The sequence below is a fragment of the Grus americana genome, chromosome 7, assembly GCF_028858705.1.
Source record: "Grus americana isolate bGruAme1 chromosome 7, bGruAme1.mat, whole genome shotgun sequence".
Taxonomy (NCBI): Eukaryota; Metazoa; Chordata; class Aves; order Gruiformes; family Gruidae; genus Grus; species Grus americana.
In genome coordinates, this window is record NC_072858.1 from 17122708 (window position 1) to 17141884 (window position 19177).

Sequence of the window (19177 nt, forward strand, 5' to 3'; positions counted from 1 at the left end):
CTGTCAATAATACTTCTCCAGTGGACAGTATTTTTCTAATACCCCAACACTGCTTCTTAATGTTGTGTGCTTTACTGCTAGTAAGCATTACTAAAAATACTTGCTTGCTTTTGTCTGGCTACTGCAATGTATCTTGTGAGGGTTTTCCTAGTATTTTTTATAGTTTTGCATGCCATAAATAAATATTTTTCACTTCAAGTTTGAGTGGGGATCTTTTATTTCTCTAACCAATTTCATTCCAATCAGGTATGTCTCATCTCTAATGCTTTTAAATGTTTCTCTGTGAATCAAATGCTGTAACCTTTACATGGGAAGGGTTAACAGGAACCTGGCATATACACATTTCTTTTCTGTTGGTCATTCATACCCAGTCAAGCATGAGAGAAGTGAAAAGCCATGTAGGTAGAGAATGACACTTGAACACTGGGGAAATAAAACTTGAAGGAAAGAAAAGTTGTCCATTCCCAGAATAGTACTCATTAAGAGAAGAAAAATGAAAATTTCACTTAGTCTGGCTGTTTAAAATATGCCAGCATTATGTTCATAAAAATCTAGTACGTTGGCATAGTCTGAATGCTTTGAAAAGTTTGGTTTTACAATTTGGTACTAACAATGAAATAAAAGATCCGTTAAATGATCTGTGCAGCATTGAAGAAAAAAACATCACTTTTTCAACAAGCAAGGTTTAAAATGCAATCTTTTTGGCATAAAACAAAATGTCACCAGTATGTAGCTATAGGCAATAATCAGTCATGTGGCTTTTTCAAATTTTCTGTCAAAATTTCTGTGCTGAGAAAAACATTTCCTTATTTTAAAAACTGGGTTGTATAATTTCTGTTATGAAAAGGTCTGGTTTAGAACATGAAGAAAAAATTTCTGGAAGAGGCACTGGATTAAAATTTTGTTTGCTCTTTGGTGGAATTTCACTGGTGCTAATATATTAATGTATATGTTTTATATCAGTATTAAAATAATGTTAATGCTTTGAATGAAGTGGACTTGAGACCTCATGGATGCTGAACAGTTGTCTTGAGTTTGCCTGTCTGAATAGATAGTTAAGCAACAACACATGGTACAGGCAGTTTGACTAAAAATTTGAATCATATGTTTTCCAGCACTTCAGATTATTTTTTTTTTTCCTTGGTGGCCGAGTGGGTTTTTAAAGTTGTAGGAAATAGTAATAGCCATGAATCAGAGGCTTGCATGTTAAAAACCAAAACAACCAAACCTGAGACGCCTAAATAAGGGAATTCGCACTTAAATGTTTACCAGATTCAGTGGAATTTGAAAGTGTATTGCATTAAATACCTGCTTTGAGGCTTAAATAAAAATTGCCTCATAACCTTAGGTTGAGAAGTGTATTGTTTTTCATTTGGAAACTATTTTAACCAGACTGCATGTGTTTTTCATCACAGATGTGAACGCGTGATGATGATGAAACATGTCTTATCATGTACTTTGCTATATTGGATAACTTCTACCAGATGTTAAAGGGCAAGTCCGCAGCAGGTCTGAACCCTCAGGCTTCAGATGAAGTCTTCCAGAATTCTCTCCTTCTGGTATAGGAAGGTGAATGTTTGGAATAATTAGGGTACTAGAAGAATGACCTTCTTGGGTATTTTTTTCAGGAAAATAATATTTTGATATGGTCAAAGTGCAGAGAGACTTGAATTATAGTAAGAGACAATAGTAATGCAGTCAGTTATTAGTATCACAGGAGAATAATTAACATATGAATACTAGCTAGTAATATTAATATTTGACGTTTAATCTTTCTTTAGGATGCTTGCCAGAGAGAAACAATGAGGGCATACCTTTAAATGAAGTTCACCAATCTGTAACCAGACTGCATCCTTTTTTTCCTGACTCAGGTTAATTTGGCTATCCTGTGGATGGCAGTGATTCTCAATTCTGATAAGATTTGCTTTTCCTACATCCTTTTTTCTTCTGAAACAGAATTTCAGTTTCTGGTGCCTTTTCATCCCCTGTTTTGTTATCTATCATTGACACTTTTATCATAAAATTTGCTGCTGCTCTTAGGGTTTATTCCTACTTTCCTACTGTGCTTAAATCTCTTTGTCATTTCTTTCTTCCTCTGGAGAGCTTGGATTTCGCAGAAGTGATGACAAATACCTTTCTGCTGTAACAACTAACTTCAGTCCCTAGTTTAGTGAGAGATTCTTCTTCCCCTTGCTAGCCATTCATCATCTTCTCCTGAAGCGAGAGGTGATTTGTATATACGATAGAGGAAGTCCATCTTTCTCCACTGCAGCTTTTCAGGCCTCTAGGGACATAAACTTCAAGAGAAGGGATTCTCTTACAGTGAAACATGTGGCAGTGGTGTGTACTTATTACAAAAATATTCCCAAATCCTGAAACTTTCTTAATGTTCTAGTCGTCTGTGGAATTTCTTTTTTGATTTCTCTCCACTCATGTCAGCTGTGCAGGGTGAATGTGAAGATTTGGCTGCTTCTGTCCTTAAAGTGTCTGTGAGCAAAGACGTTTGAGGCATGTGAGAACCAGGATGCTATGGAGGGGGGAACACAGCACTGATCAGGGATAGTAATCCATCAACAGTATGAAGCTCTGTTTTAAATGTTCTCTAGATTAATTCATTCTTTTGACTATCTGACCTCTTCCTTCCTGCTGTGTAATTGATGTCTTTTTATCAGACAGTTCAGGAGCTTACTTTTCTAGACATAACAAAGGAACACATTGATGTAAGAATTTTGCACTCAGGGTGCTGGTGATAGCAAGATTTGAGAATGGAGGTCAACCTTATTACCTGGCTTCAAATCTGTCCGTGCTGAAGTTACTAATTTTTGCGATGTGCCACAATGGAAGATAGAAGAATAAAAGCAACAAATTCATTTTTATGTGTGTTGGAGGTAGGCAGAAAATAAAACATTTTAAGTAAATCCAAAGGTGTGTTTGATAGCACATCTTGTTAAAAATTAATAACTTATCTGGTTCACCTTCAAGGAATATTTAGTACAAGCCCATAGTATTACCTTCCTTGAGAGAAGATCTTCTGGTAAAAATTTATCAACAAAGTTTCAGCTACAGAAATTAATGTGGTTCTCTTTCTCCTCCCCATAGATTGCAGGGAAGCTATTTCTGTTTGTTGATCTTGGTGAAAGTTAATACAGTAGTCTGTTCATTACACATTTTATGATAAAATCCAAGTAGTGCCTCACTGAAGGTTGTTTCATCACCAGGATCGTGAAAAAATGACTGCAATAAATGACAGTGCAGAGACTGATTTATTAAACCTAATGATGTACTATCATTTTGTGTGTGAGAGACCTTTAGTCTGTTTAGATTTTGCAAATGTTGATTGGGATATAAAGTTGTCTGTAAAAACAACAAAACAGTTCAGACATTTTAGTTTTTGTTTCTGTCTCCTGTGCTCCAGTTTTAGTTTGATGTTTTTTCCAGAGTTAATCCTGAGTTGCTTCTGGTAGTTCTTTTCCCCAACATGACCTAAAGTTGATATTTAAAGATAGTTTACTATCTTAGGCTGCGTATGCAACAGAAAATGTGCTGTGCTGTTTTCAAAACTTGGATAGGTCTGCTCTAACCCAGAGATTTCTGCCTACAGTGAATTTTTTACTGTTCCTTTGGTACATGAACGGAGATCATAAAGTGTAGCTGGTGTCAAGAGCCACTAGTAGTGATAAGGTCTTCTGTTAGCACAGCTTGATCAGGAAGGAGTCTGTGCAGTACTATCAGTATCAAGTCCTTATATTCACACACCAAAAAAAAAAAAAAAATTGCAAAATATAAAACATGGATTCTCTGAAGAACAGTAAGTTTCCATGGAGCAGTATCTTTGTCACATTAAGGTGTTATGCCAGGTATCAAAAGCTAAATTGATAACCAGAAAAAACAATGCTGTTACTACAAATTGAACAGCCAGTGATTAAAAACAGAACAACGTGATTGGACTTCAAATAAATCTGTCATTAATTCTGTCAATACTGTTAACATCTTTCACAGAAGACCAAGAAATGTTGATGAACTCTTTAAGGTAAGACTTGTAATGCAACTGTCAGGGTAAATCAGGATTTGAATGTGGGATTTTTTTTGTTGGTCGTGATCATTTGGATTTTTATGTTTTTAAGTCTAGGTGCTGTCCCTATAATTATGTGTCATCTTTGACATTCTAAAAGTGTCTTTCCTTAGTGTGATAAGAAAGAGCTTCCAAACAGCTGACTTTTCCTGAAACACTTTTCTTCTTGCTGAAATCTCACTTGAATTACACCTTTGTTATGCAATTAAGAAACTTGTGGTTCATCTACATGGTTAACTCTGCAGTGCTTTTTCAATGAGAAATATTATTAGTTTACAACTGGAAGTGCAATAAATACCTTTTCTTAATAGATTTTAGGTGTGTTCATTGTATATTAAGTTTTACTTTTTGATTGTATCATTAAATATTTTTTGTTTGTGATAATTTTTAATAACTCTCTGCATCCCCACTCTCTTGGTTTTTTTCAGTGGATCTCTCTAAAACTCCTGTTGTCCTGCTATGGTAAACCTCTGAAAGACTATGAACTCTGGGCATTATGTCATGAGTGTTTATGTACTCTGCAGACTTGCATAGATTATCCAGGTAGAGTCTTAATTACTTTAAAATATTTGCTTGGTTATTTATGTTCACTGTAGTAATGTTTTGCTTATTCTGTTGATGCAAAGTATCCCAACTTTCGTTTTGTGTACAGAAGAAATAATAGGCAATATTTCTAACTTCAGTCTCTTAAATTGTGACTTAGAATTTTTACTCAATTTGGACTTTTCTTCCATATACAGTATTGTACAATAACTTCTTTTCTCTTTATTCTGAGTTTTGATGGCTTTTGCAAGAGAAACAAATTTTTATGACAGTGAAATAAATTTTGTGTTTAGATATTTTGAGTATGGAGAAACTGTACTGTGACTTTTAAGAAAAGTCTTGTATCTTGAAAGCAGGGAGAAATATGTTTTTATATATGTGTAAATATAAAACTTCCTCTCTTGCCTGGATTTCTTTATGACAAATGATTCCTGACATATTTTTGACAATAGAGGCCTTTGGCAGTTTAAAGCACCTAGGGTCTTGTTTACTCCTTACACATTCCCTATGCTTCAGTTTATGGAAGAATTATCAGAAGTGAACTTCTGAGAGCAATGGGGAACTGTCCTTTGACAGAACGGGAAGATGTATGTGACATGGGAGAAGACCATCCTAAATTTACATAGGCGTTCTGGATGTTTGTTTAGCTTATACTAATAATAAATCTCTAGCAGTTCTGATAAACACAACAGAGGTTCCCGCCACCACGCCCCAGCTTTTATTTTTCTTGATTTAAAAAGCTTGCTTTTTGTAGGCTTGGACAGGGATGAGTTTGAAGTCTGTAACTGAATATAAACGATTGAATGGAAAGGTACAGAAACTTGCTGCATCTCTTTGGTTTTCAGCTTCAGCTGTTTTATCTTTTATGATATAAAACTGTTAAAAAGTTGGCCATAAGCAGAGATTTCTGAGCACTCTAAGCAATGTTACCCTTAAAACTAAGTATTTGATGTACCTTGTGACAGAGGGATTATTTCAGCCTCAGAGCATGTTCTTAATGTTTGTGAAGGTTTCAGATAACTGCACATAATGCCTCAGAATCTAATTTAATGTGCCTAGCCAACCTCTGTTACTGTGTTTACGTGCACCCAGAATCATAGAATCATTTAGGTTGGACAAAACCTTTAAGATCATCAAGTCCAACCGTAAACCTAAAATGCATAAGTATTCAAAATACTAAAGATTGAATTGTGATCTGAACCTTACGTAGCCTGTGAAAGTGAACATAAATATACAAGCCACTAAATGGAAGGCACCTTACTTAAAAATCAGTATTTGACAAATAAAGCTACATTGAAGTTGAGTATTGTTTTCAGATTTAGAATATTTCTGCAGGAGGAATCCCTGCAGGTTCTGAGAGTAATTGTGCATTATAGAATGATTTACGGTGGTGTTACTACTTCAGTGCTCACACATATAAATAAAGTTCTCTCAGCACTCCTTTTGAATGTTAACTTATTAAAGTGTTTGTTAAAATATCCTTTGTTTTAACACTAGTAGAGTAACATCGGCAGCTGATGAGTCATAGATAAATATATGAAATGTGGAACAAGCTGGATTATGTATTATTATTTCACTTAGCCTTTTCCTCCAAATTCTTCCTTGATTACACTTTTTTCATTACCCTAAGCGTGCATTATCTGGGTAAGAAAACATACCTCAAAGCTAGCTTCCTCATGCATTTTTTTTAATTCAGTCCTGCTACAAAAGTTTTTCATCCCCTCCATTGAGATTTTACTTATTTCCTCTCCTCTTACATGTTGCTCACAGCCTTCAGAGAACCCAGGTGAGACTTCTCAAGTTGAGATCTGGTTTGCATGAATTGTGTTGCAGATTCAGGGCCAGAGGCGTTAACTCTTGAGAAGCAAAGATAGCGAGCATGAAGAGTTGTCAGGGGAGCTGTCTCTGCAGAAATAAGTAGTAAAGGTTCCTGTTCAGGAAAGCTTTGCTTTTCAAATCACATAGTTCAGTTCCAGCTTAAATATTATTGAAGGTAGCAGGGAAGCCTTTATTTACGTTAAGCATAGTGAACAATTTAATGGCTTTAGATGTGTTTTGTACAGGTGACTACAAAAGCAAAAGGATGATTTGCTTTTTTCTTTATTTTTCTATCTTAGACCTCTTCAATTTATTATTTAATAATAAAATACTAGTTGTTTTAGACCTCTTTAATATTTTATTTAATAATTAAAAAGTTAACATTTTAACCTCATGTATTTTAATATGAGAATCTATTCTCCTAGTACTCTGGTTTTAATAAGAAAACAGTGTATTTGATGGTAGTCTGGAAAGGCAGGACTCATTGTTAGCCAATTGGCTTATTACATTGAAATGTTAAATTACAGTGTATTTTGAAGATATCAAACAGATAGCAGTCTTACCACAAGATTTTCATCATTGAATTTATGTAACATGATCTCAAGACCTTAATGTTAAGTTCCTGAAGACTTCAGATCATTTAAAACAGATTTAGAAGTCAGTTATTTCTTTCTTAACTGTGGAAAATTTCAGGATCCTATCTTGCAAATACCAATCTACATAACACTTCTCCAGTGGGAGAGTGTGTGTGATTGTAACTATTTGTGCAAAACTGCACTCTATATCCTAACCCACCTAGAGGAGTTCTGGATCTGGCCACATGTCTCAGTTGTCTCCAGATAATGACCCTGCATTTTGGTGGGTTTGGAGGAGAGATTAAATGCTTAGAATAAATTTACTATCTTTTATTGGTACCTTGTGAAAAGACTTGAGTACATCTAGCTGTCGTATTTCTTTTGGTTTTTTCGTGACCTTCCTTTTCAATGCTGGATATAAAGAGAATAAAATTCCAGTATTCTAAGCCCTTTTATTTATTGTGATCCCATTTTGTTTTACTTTCTTCTCTTTGTTCTGCAGGAATTGCTTTGGGTGCAAAGCAAATGCACCTACTGTCTTTATTGGGTGGTGTCTGTTCCAGCATTAGTGTTATTTAAAGCATCATTTATCATAGGGCAATTGCTGACATTGCAAATTATTTTTTAAATTATTTAATTTATTTTTAATAGTGTCAGGTAGGTACAAGAACAGATATTTATTATGCCTTGCTCTTTTGTGGCTTGTTTTGCAGTGGTCTTATGTTTGGACTCCGTGCTGCTTGACAGCCATGGAAGTATCCTCTTTGCCGCTCCAAAAGCTGAAGGTAAACTGAAACATCGCATGCTCTGCTTTTATTTCTTTTGGAAGGGAATGGAGAAGAAAGCAAATATCTTACCTTTTGTTTCTGGTTTCTTTTCTCATTTAGAATCTTGTGATATATTTTATTTAGCTCCTGAAATTGAAGAAGAGGATGTGGATACTGAGAAGGTAATGTGGCAGGTTATGTAGGTTGCTATGCATTTTATCAAAGGACAGTTGTATCCCTCTGCTGCTTGAAGAAGCAAGCTAAACTCTTCTAAGATTCTGATAATATTTCTCATTTCTCCCAGTATTTCTTGGTTATCTGTCATTTTTATTTTTTTATATATATTGATCCCCCATAAAATTAGTTGCTTCTGAAGAATAATTTTGCCTTCCAAAATTGTTGGAGTAACTGCCAAAAATCTGTTATTCAACAGTTTTCCATAAGGCTTAATTATTTTTAGTTTGTTAGCAGTAAGTCATGACTTTGAAGTCATGTTTTCCTGTTCTGGAGGTCACAGTAAGATCAGTATTTTAAACTGCCTAGGCTAAAGCCCAAACATTAATCTCACTTGGAAGACTGGATAAAAATATTACTATCAGCATATTTTTACTATGGGAATAGTAAAACTCTAGATATAAGCTGTAAGGACCAGTCAGACCAAAGATGGTAAAAATGTTAATAAATAGTAGGTGAGTATTTGTCTCCCTTGCAACTGAATTGCAGACTGTACTGCAGTGATCTTAAGTGTTAGGAAAACAGAATTTACGGTACCTTTCTATTATATAACAGGAAAAGACTTTAGCTAATATGTACCTTGTGCCCCATGACTGCTTTAAAATTAGGCATTGTAGTCTTGAATCAGAAAAAAAAGTTCTTCATTAAAAATCTACTAAAGACGGAGTTTGACTTTCTGTAAAATTATCTGTAACTAGAAAATGTTTATATAGCTTCTTTAAAGTTGATCTTGCTTCTTAAACTGCTTTGATCCAATGTGCAGGTTTTTCAAAGGCTTCAGAAGCTTAAACTAACCCTGAAATATAATACAGCAGTTTCACCAGACAGTAGAAGTTAATAATCCCACAGTCTTTATGCTTTATTCTTTTTCTTCAGAAAATCTGAAGTAATCTTTTTTCCTTGTTTTTCTACAACTTTATATATAGAAAAAGGTGATCTGGGTTTTTTTGTTTGTTTGTTTGTTTTCCTGATATTTGTATAACTGTCTGGTTGTTATGAACATTTAGTTAGAATTATGGTATGGGAATCAAGACTGTGTAGTGCCATTCACAATAACTGTGCTACCTTAGTAAAAGGAACTTTTTTGAAGGATATGCTGGATTGTATGGCAAGTTTTTCCTAAATAAATAAATAAAATTAGGTTAAAATTGTGATCCCATTGACCTCTTGGAATTCTGAGCCTAAGGGGAAGAAATTTTTTTTTGTTTTGGTGGAGCTGCTTTCTCCTATTTCAAATATTTTTGTACCTATTAGTAGCTTTTGTTCAACCATTCAAATGGTTCACAGGTTATTTTCTTTATAGTGAACTTTGTTGTTACATTGTATTCATTGCTAGAGTGCTAAAAAACATTGTTTTATAGGACCACACAATTTAGTACTGTGCTTAGGTTTCTGTTCCTTGAGACATTAATATCTTTCAAAGGCAATGTGAAGAAGCATGGTGCTTTAACTTTGTCAAAATTGCATTTGTAGCACATGCTAACATATGTAAACTAAGCATTAAGTAGACTAAATCTGGCTCTGTCTGAAAATTGTAATTCTTCAAATAAAACAAGAAAGCTTGTGAAGATCAAGTACTTCTCAAGGTCCCTCATCATGGCAACTTCAATTGGTCTAGCTGCAGGTAGCAAAATAATTGCTAAAATAAATATACAGTACCTCATTCTTCTGATAGGTGTAATCTTCTCTGTAAAATATGACTCGTACAGACTAGCTTGTAATTACTGTGCACCATTTACTTGCTGAATTATCATCACCTTTTTTAAGGAAATTGTGGCTGGCCAGGTTTTATGGTAGAACTAAGGCTTGCAACAATCTAAGTTTTTACCTGAGAAAGGAATTCTTCAAAATGGTTCTAAAAACACTTTTTTCCTGAATAATTTTCCTAGGCAAAGGATAAGACAAATTATGTCTGTTGCTCCAACAGTAGAAAATTAGCTACTATTGTTGGTCCTGCATGCATAACGGTTTTTTACATGGGCTGGGATTTTCATCAGCATCTTCAAAAGCCAAATGTGATCTGTACTTTGGAAGCACTAGTCTTTTTTTTTTTTTTTTTTTTTTTTTTTTTTTTTTGGTGGGAATGAGGGGAATTTCTGGATAATTTGCTGGAGCTGGTTTTGAAGTGGAAGCTTTTTTTGGTCTGTTTACATTTTTCCTGTCTCTTACATTATACCAATAGGTCTGCATTTATGGTGTTGCTGCAGTTCTGTGGATGGCTGCAAAATACAACATTCCACCGAGTCGCAAACTGGCATTGCCAAGAACATTAAAAAAACTTCTTCTGGATATGGCAAGAAAAAACCCTGAAGAAAGACCTTCTCTAGCTGATGCAATTAAGGTTATTAGAATTATGCAATTTTATGTGAAATTTAGTTGTGTCTGAAGTCTCATTTTAGTGATTTGAATATCAAAATATTAATTTATTTTTGGTAATAGACTGATATCTAATTAAATGATAAGCAGTCACTTGGGGGTTGTTTTTAAAGTTACCTCCCTAGGGACGCAGAGGGGTGTGTTTTTAATTTATATTGAAATTGTCAATAAGGTACTCAGAATATGTTCATAAGACCTCCTAAACTTCTAATTGACTATTTATCTTGACTTTGTCCTTGTCCAAGAATACCTCACTTGACTGAAAACTTACTTACTGACTGAAAATTATAATTTATTTTCTTTTTAGACATGCAATCATTATTTACTTGAGCAAGGTATAAACAGCAAAAATATTTTGGCATTGTTGACTAAATCTGTCTTTAAGGTAAGAGTGCCACCTTTTTTAATTCTCTACTTTTTTCAATTAATTTTGTAAATTGTATTCCAGTAAGATTTTTTTCCCTGCAAATATAGTTAGACTTGTTCTCTCTTTTGGGTAATTTTTTTTTTGGTTGGTTGGGTTTGTGTTTATTTTTTTTTTTAAATTTATTTTCAAGTAGTCCTTAAGTATTGCTTTTTTTCTAGTTCTTGCTGTTGGAGTGGTCACTACCCAGATTTTGGTGCCCTGACTCCACAATATGCATGGGTGAAGAACCAATGACTTAATTTCATAATCTCCCTTTCATTTACCAGTCCTCTTTTGTTGTGTTTTGTGTATGTTTCAAGCATATATATAATGCACATAGAGTTCAGTCAACCCGTGGAACTGACTTTGTTCAAAACTTTGATTACCTAAAAGTTCTGATTTGAAACAGAGGGTTAAGATTTCCACATTTCTACCAGTCCTTAGAGTTTTGTACATCACTTGTTTTAATTCTTCACCTTGGCACGACTAGGTTGTTGCTTTGCAACATTCTAAGTTTATATGGGGGTTGGTGGTTTTTTGAAGTAATGTGCTGAGCAGAATTTTAAAAAAAAAAAAGAAAATACTAATAAATTCAGTCTGGACTTCAATTTTATTGTAGGCTATTCGGGAAGAAGAAATCTCATCTCAAGATCATGCTGCTTTTGAATTTAAAAACGAAAGAGATGAAATGGACCCTTCAGAGTCAAATCTAGGTAAGCAGACTCTGACATGTTTACTTTGTTTTAGTATTCTCTAGATTAGTTTTCCACGTAAGATTTTCTCAGTCAAGTATACTTTTTTTCCTGTCTAAATTGATTGTTATTTACCTCACATTTATTGTTCATCTTTCTAACTATGTTTTTGTTTTTAGGATTTGTGCCTATTACCAGTGAAAGTAAACTTGTAGCAGTTAAAGGACCAGTACCATGCCAGATTTCTCTAAATTGTGAGAAAGCTACATTACCTGTTGCATTCACCTCTCCTGCAACTCACTTTAAGCCTATTATTCTGCAACAAAATGCAAATATAACAAAGTTAGTATATCCTAACGCAGAATAAGTTAAACTTGAGACTTCATTGTTAAATCTACTGAAATTGTCCTCAAAAAAACCCCAATTCTTTGTTCCTTTTCAGAGAGGTTCACACATCAGTTTCTGAGCAATTCAAGAAAGAGACAAGAAAAGAAAAACATGTGGACCACAACAAATCAGGATATATAGAGGATTCTAAAAGCTATGGTGCTGAGAACACAGATGTTGTTGAAACTGCGCCTGAAATACCTGAGTGTGATTTACACGTTCCAGGCCACTCATCCCAGATATCTTCAGAAAAGCAAAAATCAGGCAATGCACTGACTTCTGTAACTATGTTACCATCACCATCTGATTCCTCAAATATTCTACAGGGAAAGAACATTTTGTCTGAAGTTCCTTCCAGCTCCCTAGCTTGTCCTACATCTCCTAATTTTCTTCATATAAATAACATCATTCTCAAACAGGACTCAGAGAGAAGAGTTTTGACATTTGTACCAGTACATTTAGCTGTATCAGAGCAAATACCAAATAAACCTCTTCGTTCAAGAATTGCTTATGATTGCTATCATAGTTTGCCAGTGCTACTTTCAAATACTATTGCAAGTTATAAAATGAGCACGCAAACAGAAAATGATGCCTCCCTTTGCAAAGTGCAAAACTGTGAGACTACCAATACACAGCACAACTTTGATAAAAGTAACCCAGTTATTCAAACCAACTGCCAAGAAATTGAGTGTGCTACCAGTGTAGGCAGTATTTTCACTGAACAAGAACACACACCATGTACCTCAGTGAATCAAGACAATTCTTATCTCTTTGATATTGAAGTCCTGCCCCAGCAGAATGGAACAAGTGATGCTTTACTACAGGAAGTGGTTCATCTTATACAAGAGGAGTTTGCATTTGATGGCTATCTAGAGAATGGAGTTGAAGTTTTTGATATGGGTATGTACATTTTCTTCTGTATATTATCATTGATGTGTAAGAATATTGTTATTAATGTCTTTTTTCTCTTTTTCTTTCTGTTTGTTTCTTTTTTTAAACCAGGTAACTTCATTTTAAACTTAAAGGAGATTAAGTTTGGTGTGTTCTCTGATACAATTTGTGAGAAGTTTTGTGACCTCTACTGGGATGAAAAATTACTGGAGAATCTCTATCGGGTAGTAAATGGAGAAAGACCTTCACATTTATGGTAGGTGTTTTTCAACTTTTTCCTTCTTACAGTTCAATTTAATGCTTTTTTCCCTACTTCCTAAAAGCAGGAAAGGATATGCCGCTTCAGTTGTCCTTACTTGTTTCCTGCAACTGTTGATTTCCCAGTCTGTTAGATACTTCATGGCTTTCCCCATAACAAATATTGCTTAATGGCTTAGCAGAAAATATTTTCTATTAAGCTTGTCTGTAACTCTATCTTATAATCGCTGAATAATAGAAACCTAATTCTGATCAATATCGTTTTCAATCATTGATGGAGAGCTTTGTAGTCTTGTTAGAAAGAAGCTATTTAATCAGAAGTGAAATATATTGTTCCTACTGTTCAGTTTGCTTATTCTGTTTGAGTTTAGTTCTTTATACATTTTTTTGTTCTATTCATGCCTAAGAACAAGGAAATTAATTTAGCTTTGCTAGAAATGTTTTACTTAACTGTTTTAGTTTGACTCAGTGTTCTTCCTGGCAGTCTTTTGTAAGTAGCCTGTTAAGTGAGAAAACACCAGCTTAATTCATTTCTCATTTTTACTATTTCATCTTCAATGGCAAATCTACCTGAAAAAAGTGAGAGTGAAAAGGAAATCATCATTTATTATCCAGTATAAAAAATACTTTTAGATCACATGCAACAACTGCTTCAGAATATCTCTGAGACACTGCTTACTTAGCATTCTTCAGACAAAGAATTTAGCAGTTTTTAATTGTTACATTCTTTCAGTTAAAATTATGCTTATTCTTACCAGGGATGACTTAGCGTCAGACTGTTATCCAGAGATTGAACCCTCAGTGAAAAACCCATTGCAGTAATTTGCAGTCTAAGTTATGCCTGGAGTTATGCCTTCTGTTGTGTGTGTTCTGATACTTCTGTTGGAATTTTGCCAAATGTTGTAAAGGAGAATCTCTGTATCTTACTCGGTGTGCTTTAATGTCCATTTGAACATTTTTTTTCTTGTAAAACAACAACTGAAATTGAACATGCAAACTTCAGGAGGTACATAAATGCTACGAACCCCTTCACATACATGGTAGAGTCATTTCTAAGATCTCATTTTACTAATGTAAATATAAAAGTATATGAAACATTATTTTTTCCTAATCTTCTTGTATTTTCAGCATAACTGAGGCAGATGATTCAAAGTGTGGCAATGTATTCCAAGATCTGAAGAAATCTGATAGCTTTTTGGCAAGCAGTGATCAGACAGAGGGTGAGAAGGGACTTCATGTTTCTAGATCTTTGTGTGTGCGAAGAATCTATCAATGACACAAGTTTTGAGAGATTAGCACTGAGTGTGTCTTCAGGAAAACACTCACCTTAGCACTTAAGAACATTATCAGTGAATCTGAACATTATCAACGCATTGGGGATCTGTTGTCTTTTATATGAAGCTTATCAATGTCATCGAGTCGGATGCCTGTTTCACTTATTTTTACTTTTATTTACAAACATGTGTCAGAAAACTCCCAAAATCCAAACTGCTACGTGTGGTTTTCTTGTGTTCATCCAGTAGATGTTATAGTGGCATGCTTTAAAGTAGGGAGAGGGAAGGAGGACAGTCATACTGAGTCAGGTCCACACAACACAGCAAGCTTACCTAGGAAGAGAGGAGAGCTTTAGAAAATGCTTATGACTCCTTAGGTGTTTCTGAAGACGTTGAGGATTGATTGAAGGATGACTGCAACAGATCTGGTCCTTCTTCATTCACTTATCAGAATTAAAACAAAACTGGGCAGTAAAATAAACAGTATTAAAATAAAAAAAAAGGTATTGTCAATAAAATTATTCATAAATTCTGGGGAAGGGAATTGTACAGAAATCTAGAAACCAAATTGCTTTTGGATTTAAATGGGCATTTTTAGCTATTCATCAAAAGGGTTTTCACAAACAGGTAAAAAAGAATAGTCTTTACGTCTCTCCTAGGAATTCCTCCGCTTCCCTACTCTATCCACTGAAGTGCCTTTTTAAAGATAGATGGCAAAATGAACAGTGGGTTAAATTATTCGTTAATCAAGATGGTTTTGTCTTTTGATCACAAACTTGGTTACAGGACACCATTTCAGGGCAGTCATTGAGGTTATATTAGTGGATTGTTTATTTGTACTTCTTCAGTGTAGTTTTTACATTTTTCCTGGCATACTTTGTGATTGAAGGTTTGCAAAATAGTCCATCTTTCAGTAACTGAAAACTGAGCTGGGACTGGTAAATCTCATTATTATAACAAAACCATTACCCTTTCTAGGCTCAATGTATTCATGGACAGCTTGTATTTGGTTGCTGTTGTACCAGTATGTCATTTTTTTCCAAGATAGTTCAGCCAAGTTTCAGCGTTTAAACTCAGTTACTTCTCTGTTTTGAGAAGTTAAAAGTTAAACTGTGTATTCTTTACAGAATTACTTATACCCCAACATTGTTATTTTTTATGGCAAAACATAAATTTGTAAGTTTGCACTTGGCTGCTGTCATTCTGTTATAATTTTCCATTTTGGCTCAGAATGATTGCAAATATAAAGCCAGAGTTTCCCATGGGGTATGTGATTTCTTTGCATCAGTAATTTAGGTCCATTTGACTCCGAGGTGGCATATCTAAGCCCCAGAGTGTTGCTCAAGTGAAAAGAGAGACTTCTGGCAGGCGTAAAAGCTCCTGTCAGCATCATACCAACCTTTGACTGTCACCTCAGTCCCTTAAGGTTGGTAGTAGCCATTAGAACTGCAAAGAAATCCCATCACAGCTCAAGGGAGTGAGTCCTGTAGGAGCAGAAAGTTTAAAATCTGTGTCCCCTTTGGCTGTATCACGTATTCTTGCCCTCTGTGTATGGAATAAAAGCTTCAAGACTTATGGATGGAAAAAACCCTCAAGAGCTAACTTTTTACTTATGCATGCACAGGTCTAATATATTTTTAACTTTGTTTTAAAGCTTCTGTACTTTGCTTTGTTTAAATGCTTGTTGCATATGTGCAGAAAATATTTTGTAATTTTCAGAAATGTATTGCTTAACTATTGCTTAATAGTTCTGAAATGTCTTTAACCTTTATCATTTTACAATGTGTAGTTGTGAAAAAGAAAGCACAGGGCCAAAATAAGCATCTAACAGCACTGTTAGAGCACATGGGTAGTCTCATAACTGTTTGGTATGTGTAGTGTTCAAGTTCAACAAAGCATGCATCACAGCACATGACCATTATTTCTTTTTTCCCCATACACCCCTTTTAGGAGAAGGGGAAGCAACCTTTGATGTGAAGGCTGAGCCTATGATAAATACATCATTAGCCGAAAAGGATTTTGATGAGTCACCATCAGATAATTTCAAAAAGGAGTTGAGGCTGCAGAATACTATCCCGATAGAGAAAGAGGGACAATGTTTACAAAGCAACAGTTGTTGTATTGGTCCAGGCTTTGCAGAAGAAAATACAGAGCTGGAGGAAGACACCATGATAAAGATAGCTGGAAACAGCTACTTTGTGTCTCCCAGTCTACCTGACTTTCATGGATGTAGTCCCGGTTGGAGCAGTGCATTTTATGGAGCTGAATGTTTTGATTCAGAAGTTCATAGTTACATGAAAAACCTTGGAAAGCAGAAATCAAATGAGTCACAAAATATAGATGCTAAAAAAGTGGTGAGTACATTGATTTAAAATCATTAAGATACCTCTTTACTTGCTGGTTAAAAGTATGATAATATTTACTGTGTTATAGTGAGTTGAAATCCCCGTTCTTTTCTTCTAACACTGACTCTTAAGTATTTTAAAATCCTCAAAATTTGTCATGTCTTGTCAATAAAGCAGGGTAAGGGTAGTATTCCAAAATAAAGAGCACAGACATCAAATTAATAACCACTGAACCACAACCCACCTTCTCCTGCTGAAGTTGACCAGAAAAGTACTGTCTGCTGTCTGTACCAACCCCATGGCGGTAAAGTTATAGAAAAGAGCTAAGAACGGCTATGACTGGCATGTATCACAGGCTATCACGAGGTCCTCCCTGTCACATGCTCTGAGCCTTTTTCCTTGGTCACAATTCCCTGATAGTTTCTCACCATTTGCCAGCAGAATGGCAGTTATTTGCTCACATCTTCTCTTGGAGATGGCTAATCATCATGATGAGTACAGCCTTGTGCCTTTTAAGCAGCTGAGGGGTATGGGGCAAACATGGGTAGGGGAGTGGGTTGGTTTAGATGAGCAAGGTCTTCCATTCCCTTAAAGATCATATTGATCACATATACTTAATTTTTACATTTGTGCATTTAGCTATAACAAGCTTCAGTTTGTAAAAATATTTGTAAATATTTCAAGTCCAAATCCACAGAGTAAGGATAATGTGTGAAACTGTAGAAATCTATATAGTTGGAGCTGGTTCATGAGAAAGGAACAGAAAAATTGAAGTAAATGAATTATTAATACTGGAAGACCTATTAGTATAGGGACACCTGGAATCTTTTTGTGTCCTTGATAATGGTTAGTTGTCTAGTTTGTGTATCCTTGTTGTTTCTGCCAGATATATGTTTAATAAAAATGAAGCAAGAGTTGCACTTCCATTATGGATTTCCTTACTATGCGCAGGTAGTTGAACTTGTTGCTTTATTTTTAAGTGAGCATTACATAGTAGAACTGAACAGCTGAGAACACAACCTAGACTTCTTTGTTTCCAGATAAATCCCAATGGATCTATTTACACTCATTTTTTGTGAAGCAGTGTGACCTCACTTAAGTTTTCAGTAAAAAACAGAACTTGACTAATAACAGAAAAATAGTTAAAACCTGAATGACTGAGGATGTTCTACTTTTTTTGCTCCTTAATGTTCAAGTGTAAGTCTATAGGAGAAAATAGCATGAGAAACTTGACCTACTATTGGTTTATGTAAAAATAAATAAAATAAAAATTAAAAAATAAGTTTTCAGGACTATCACTCAAAAATTTACATCTACTCAAAAATTTCTGTTTCTAATCCTATAGGGCTGTTTAATCCTGTGTAAGCATGCCAGCTAGAGAAAAATAGGCTTGTATAATCTTCCTTACTTGAAAGAAGTTCTTGGCTGAAGAACAGATTTTCATGAGTAAGGAGTTTTCATAAGCATCTAAATAGTTTTTCTGTTTCAACAGGCAGTCTTTATAACTTTGAGATTTTACAGACCATTCAGCAATTTCGTCTGATTCAAAAAGATGAGTTATCTTCTGAGTACTTGGCAATTGTTTTCCTATTTAACTAACAGGCATGCTACAAAAATAAAGCAAGATTTGTGTTGCTTACAGGTGCTCTGGAATTTGCTTATGAAATTAATGCATACTATTGTACATTACTACTATTTCCAATAATGCGTAAGAACTTGGTTAACCAAACAACCACTCAAGAGGCTAGGGGGTGGGGGGGAAATAGTCTGTAGAAAATTATATTGTGTTTGTGCCTAGTACATTCCACTGGAGTAAGATTACTATTGATAGACAGTGCAATGCCTTCAGTTTAGAATCAGTAAACAATTCATTTAGAGAGCAAGAGAATGCACATTCCAATAGCCGAAAAAGATGCATACTACTCTGAAGATAAGTGAACTAATCTTCCTTGTGTTACCTACAATTAGTCTGAAATCTTAATAGCTGGACAAAAATTAAACTCTAATCTTTTTTCTGTCTCAGTAATGCAGAAATAATGTATGTGATCTGGACTGCATATGAGACCAGGTGGACAAACAAGAATAATTATTTGCAGACAATAGAAGCTTGGTATCTTATATAAATAGTCTTCCTAATTTGTGAAATCTCTTTGTGTTCAAGTTACAAGGAATACAATTATGAACTATATCATCTTCCTTTATGAAGTAAAATTCAGTTTATATTCCACCATTTTCTTCAGAGAAGAAGGTTGAGAAGATGAAATACTCTTGTACAGCATAGAAATGTTTTGAATACATTGCAAAAGGAAAGTTAATTTTCACAAAAAAACCATGTATGTGCAGATATGTATATTCTCTGTTGAACTGTTTATATAAAAAAGTCTTGGTATACTAGAATATTCAGGTATATAATCTTAAAAATATCTTTAATAATATTTTTTTAAATGATCTTTCTTTTTTTAATTAAAAGTGCTTTTTAAACGTTTTGTTACTACAAATTCAACAGAGAGTAGTTTAAAATACCAGTTACTTAAAAATA

At 34.6% G+C, this 19177-nt stretch overlaps 1 protein-coding gene across 7 annotated transcripts in view; it reads left to right on the forward strand.

Annotated features, from left to right (window-relative positions):
• Positions 1-19177, forward strand: part of KNDC1 (kinase non-catalytic C-lobe domain containing 1) — a 68305-nt gene that overhangs the window by 31988 nt on the left and 17140 nt on the right. For 4 of the 7 annotated variants that reach the window (XR_008577930.1, XM_054832555.1, XM_054832556.1 and 1 more), the window contains 11 exons: positions 4501-4615; positions 7722-7793; positions 7896-7957; positions 10192-10350; positions 10693-10770; positions 11411-11504; positions 11663-11825; positions 11926-12770; positions 12873-13017; positions 14148-14239; positions 16244-16647. Coding sequence is in view for 4 of the 7 variants with exons in the window: in XM_054832555.1 (XP_054688530.1) it covers positions 4501-4615; positions 7722-7793; positions 7896-7957; positions 10192-10350; positions 10693-10770; positions 11411-11504; positions 11663-11825; positions 11926-12770; positions 12873-13017; positions 14148-14239; positions 16244-16647 (2229 nt within the window). In the remaining 3 variants the exon portion in view is untranslated. Of the gene's footprint in view, positions 1-4500; positions 4616-7721; positions 7794-7895; positions 7958-10191; positions 10351-10692; positions 10771-11410; positions 11505-11662; positions 11826-11925; positions 12771-12872; positions 13018-14147; positions 14240-16243; positions 16648-19177 lie in introns of those variants that run through there. The other 3 variants (XM_054832558.1, XR_008577931.1, XR_008577932.1) reach the window with 3 other exon arrangements.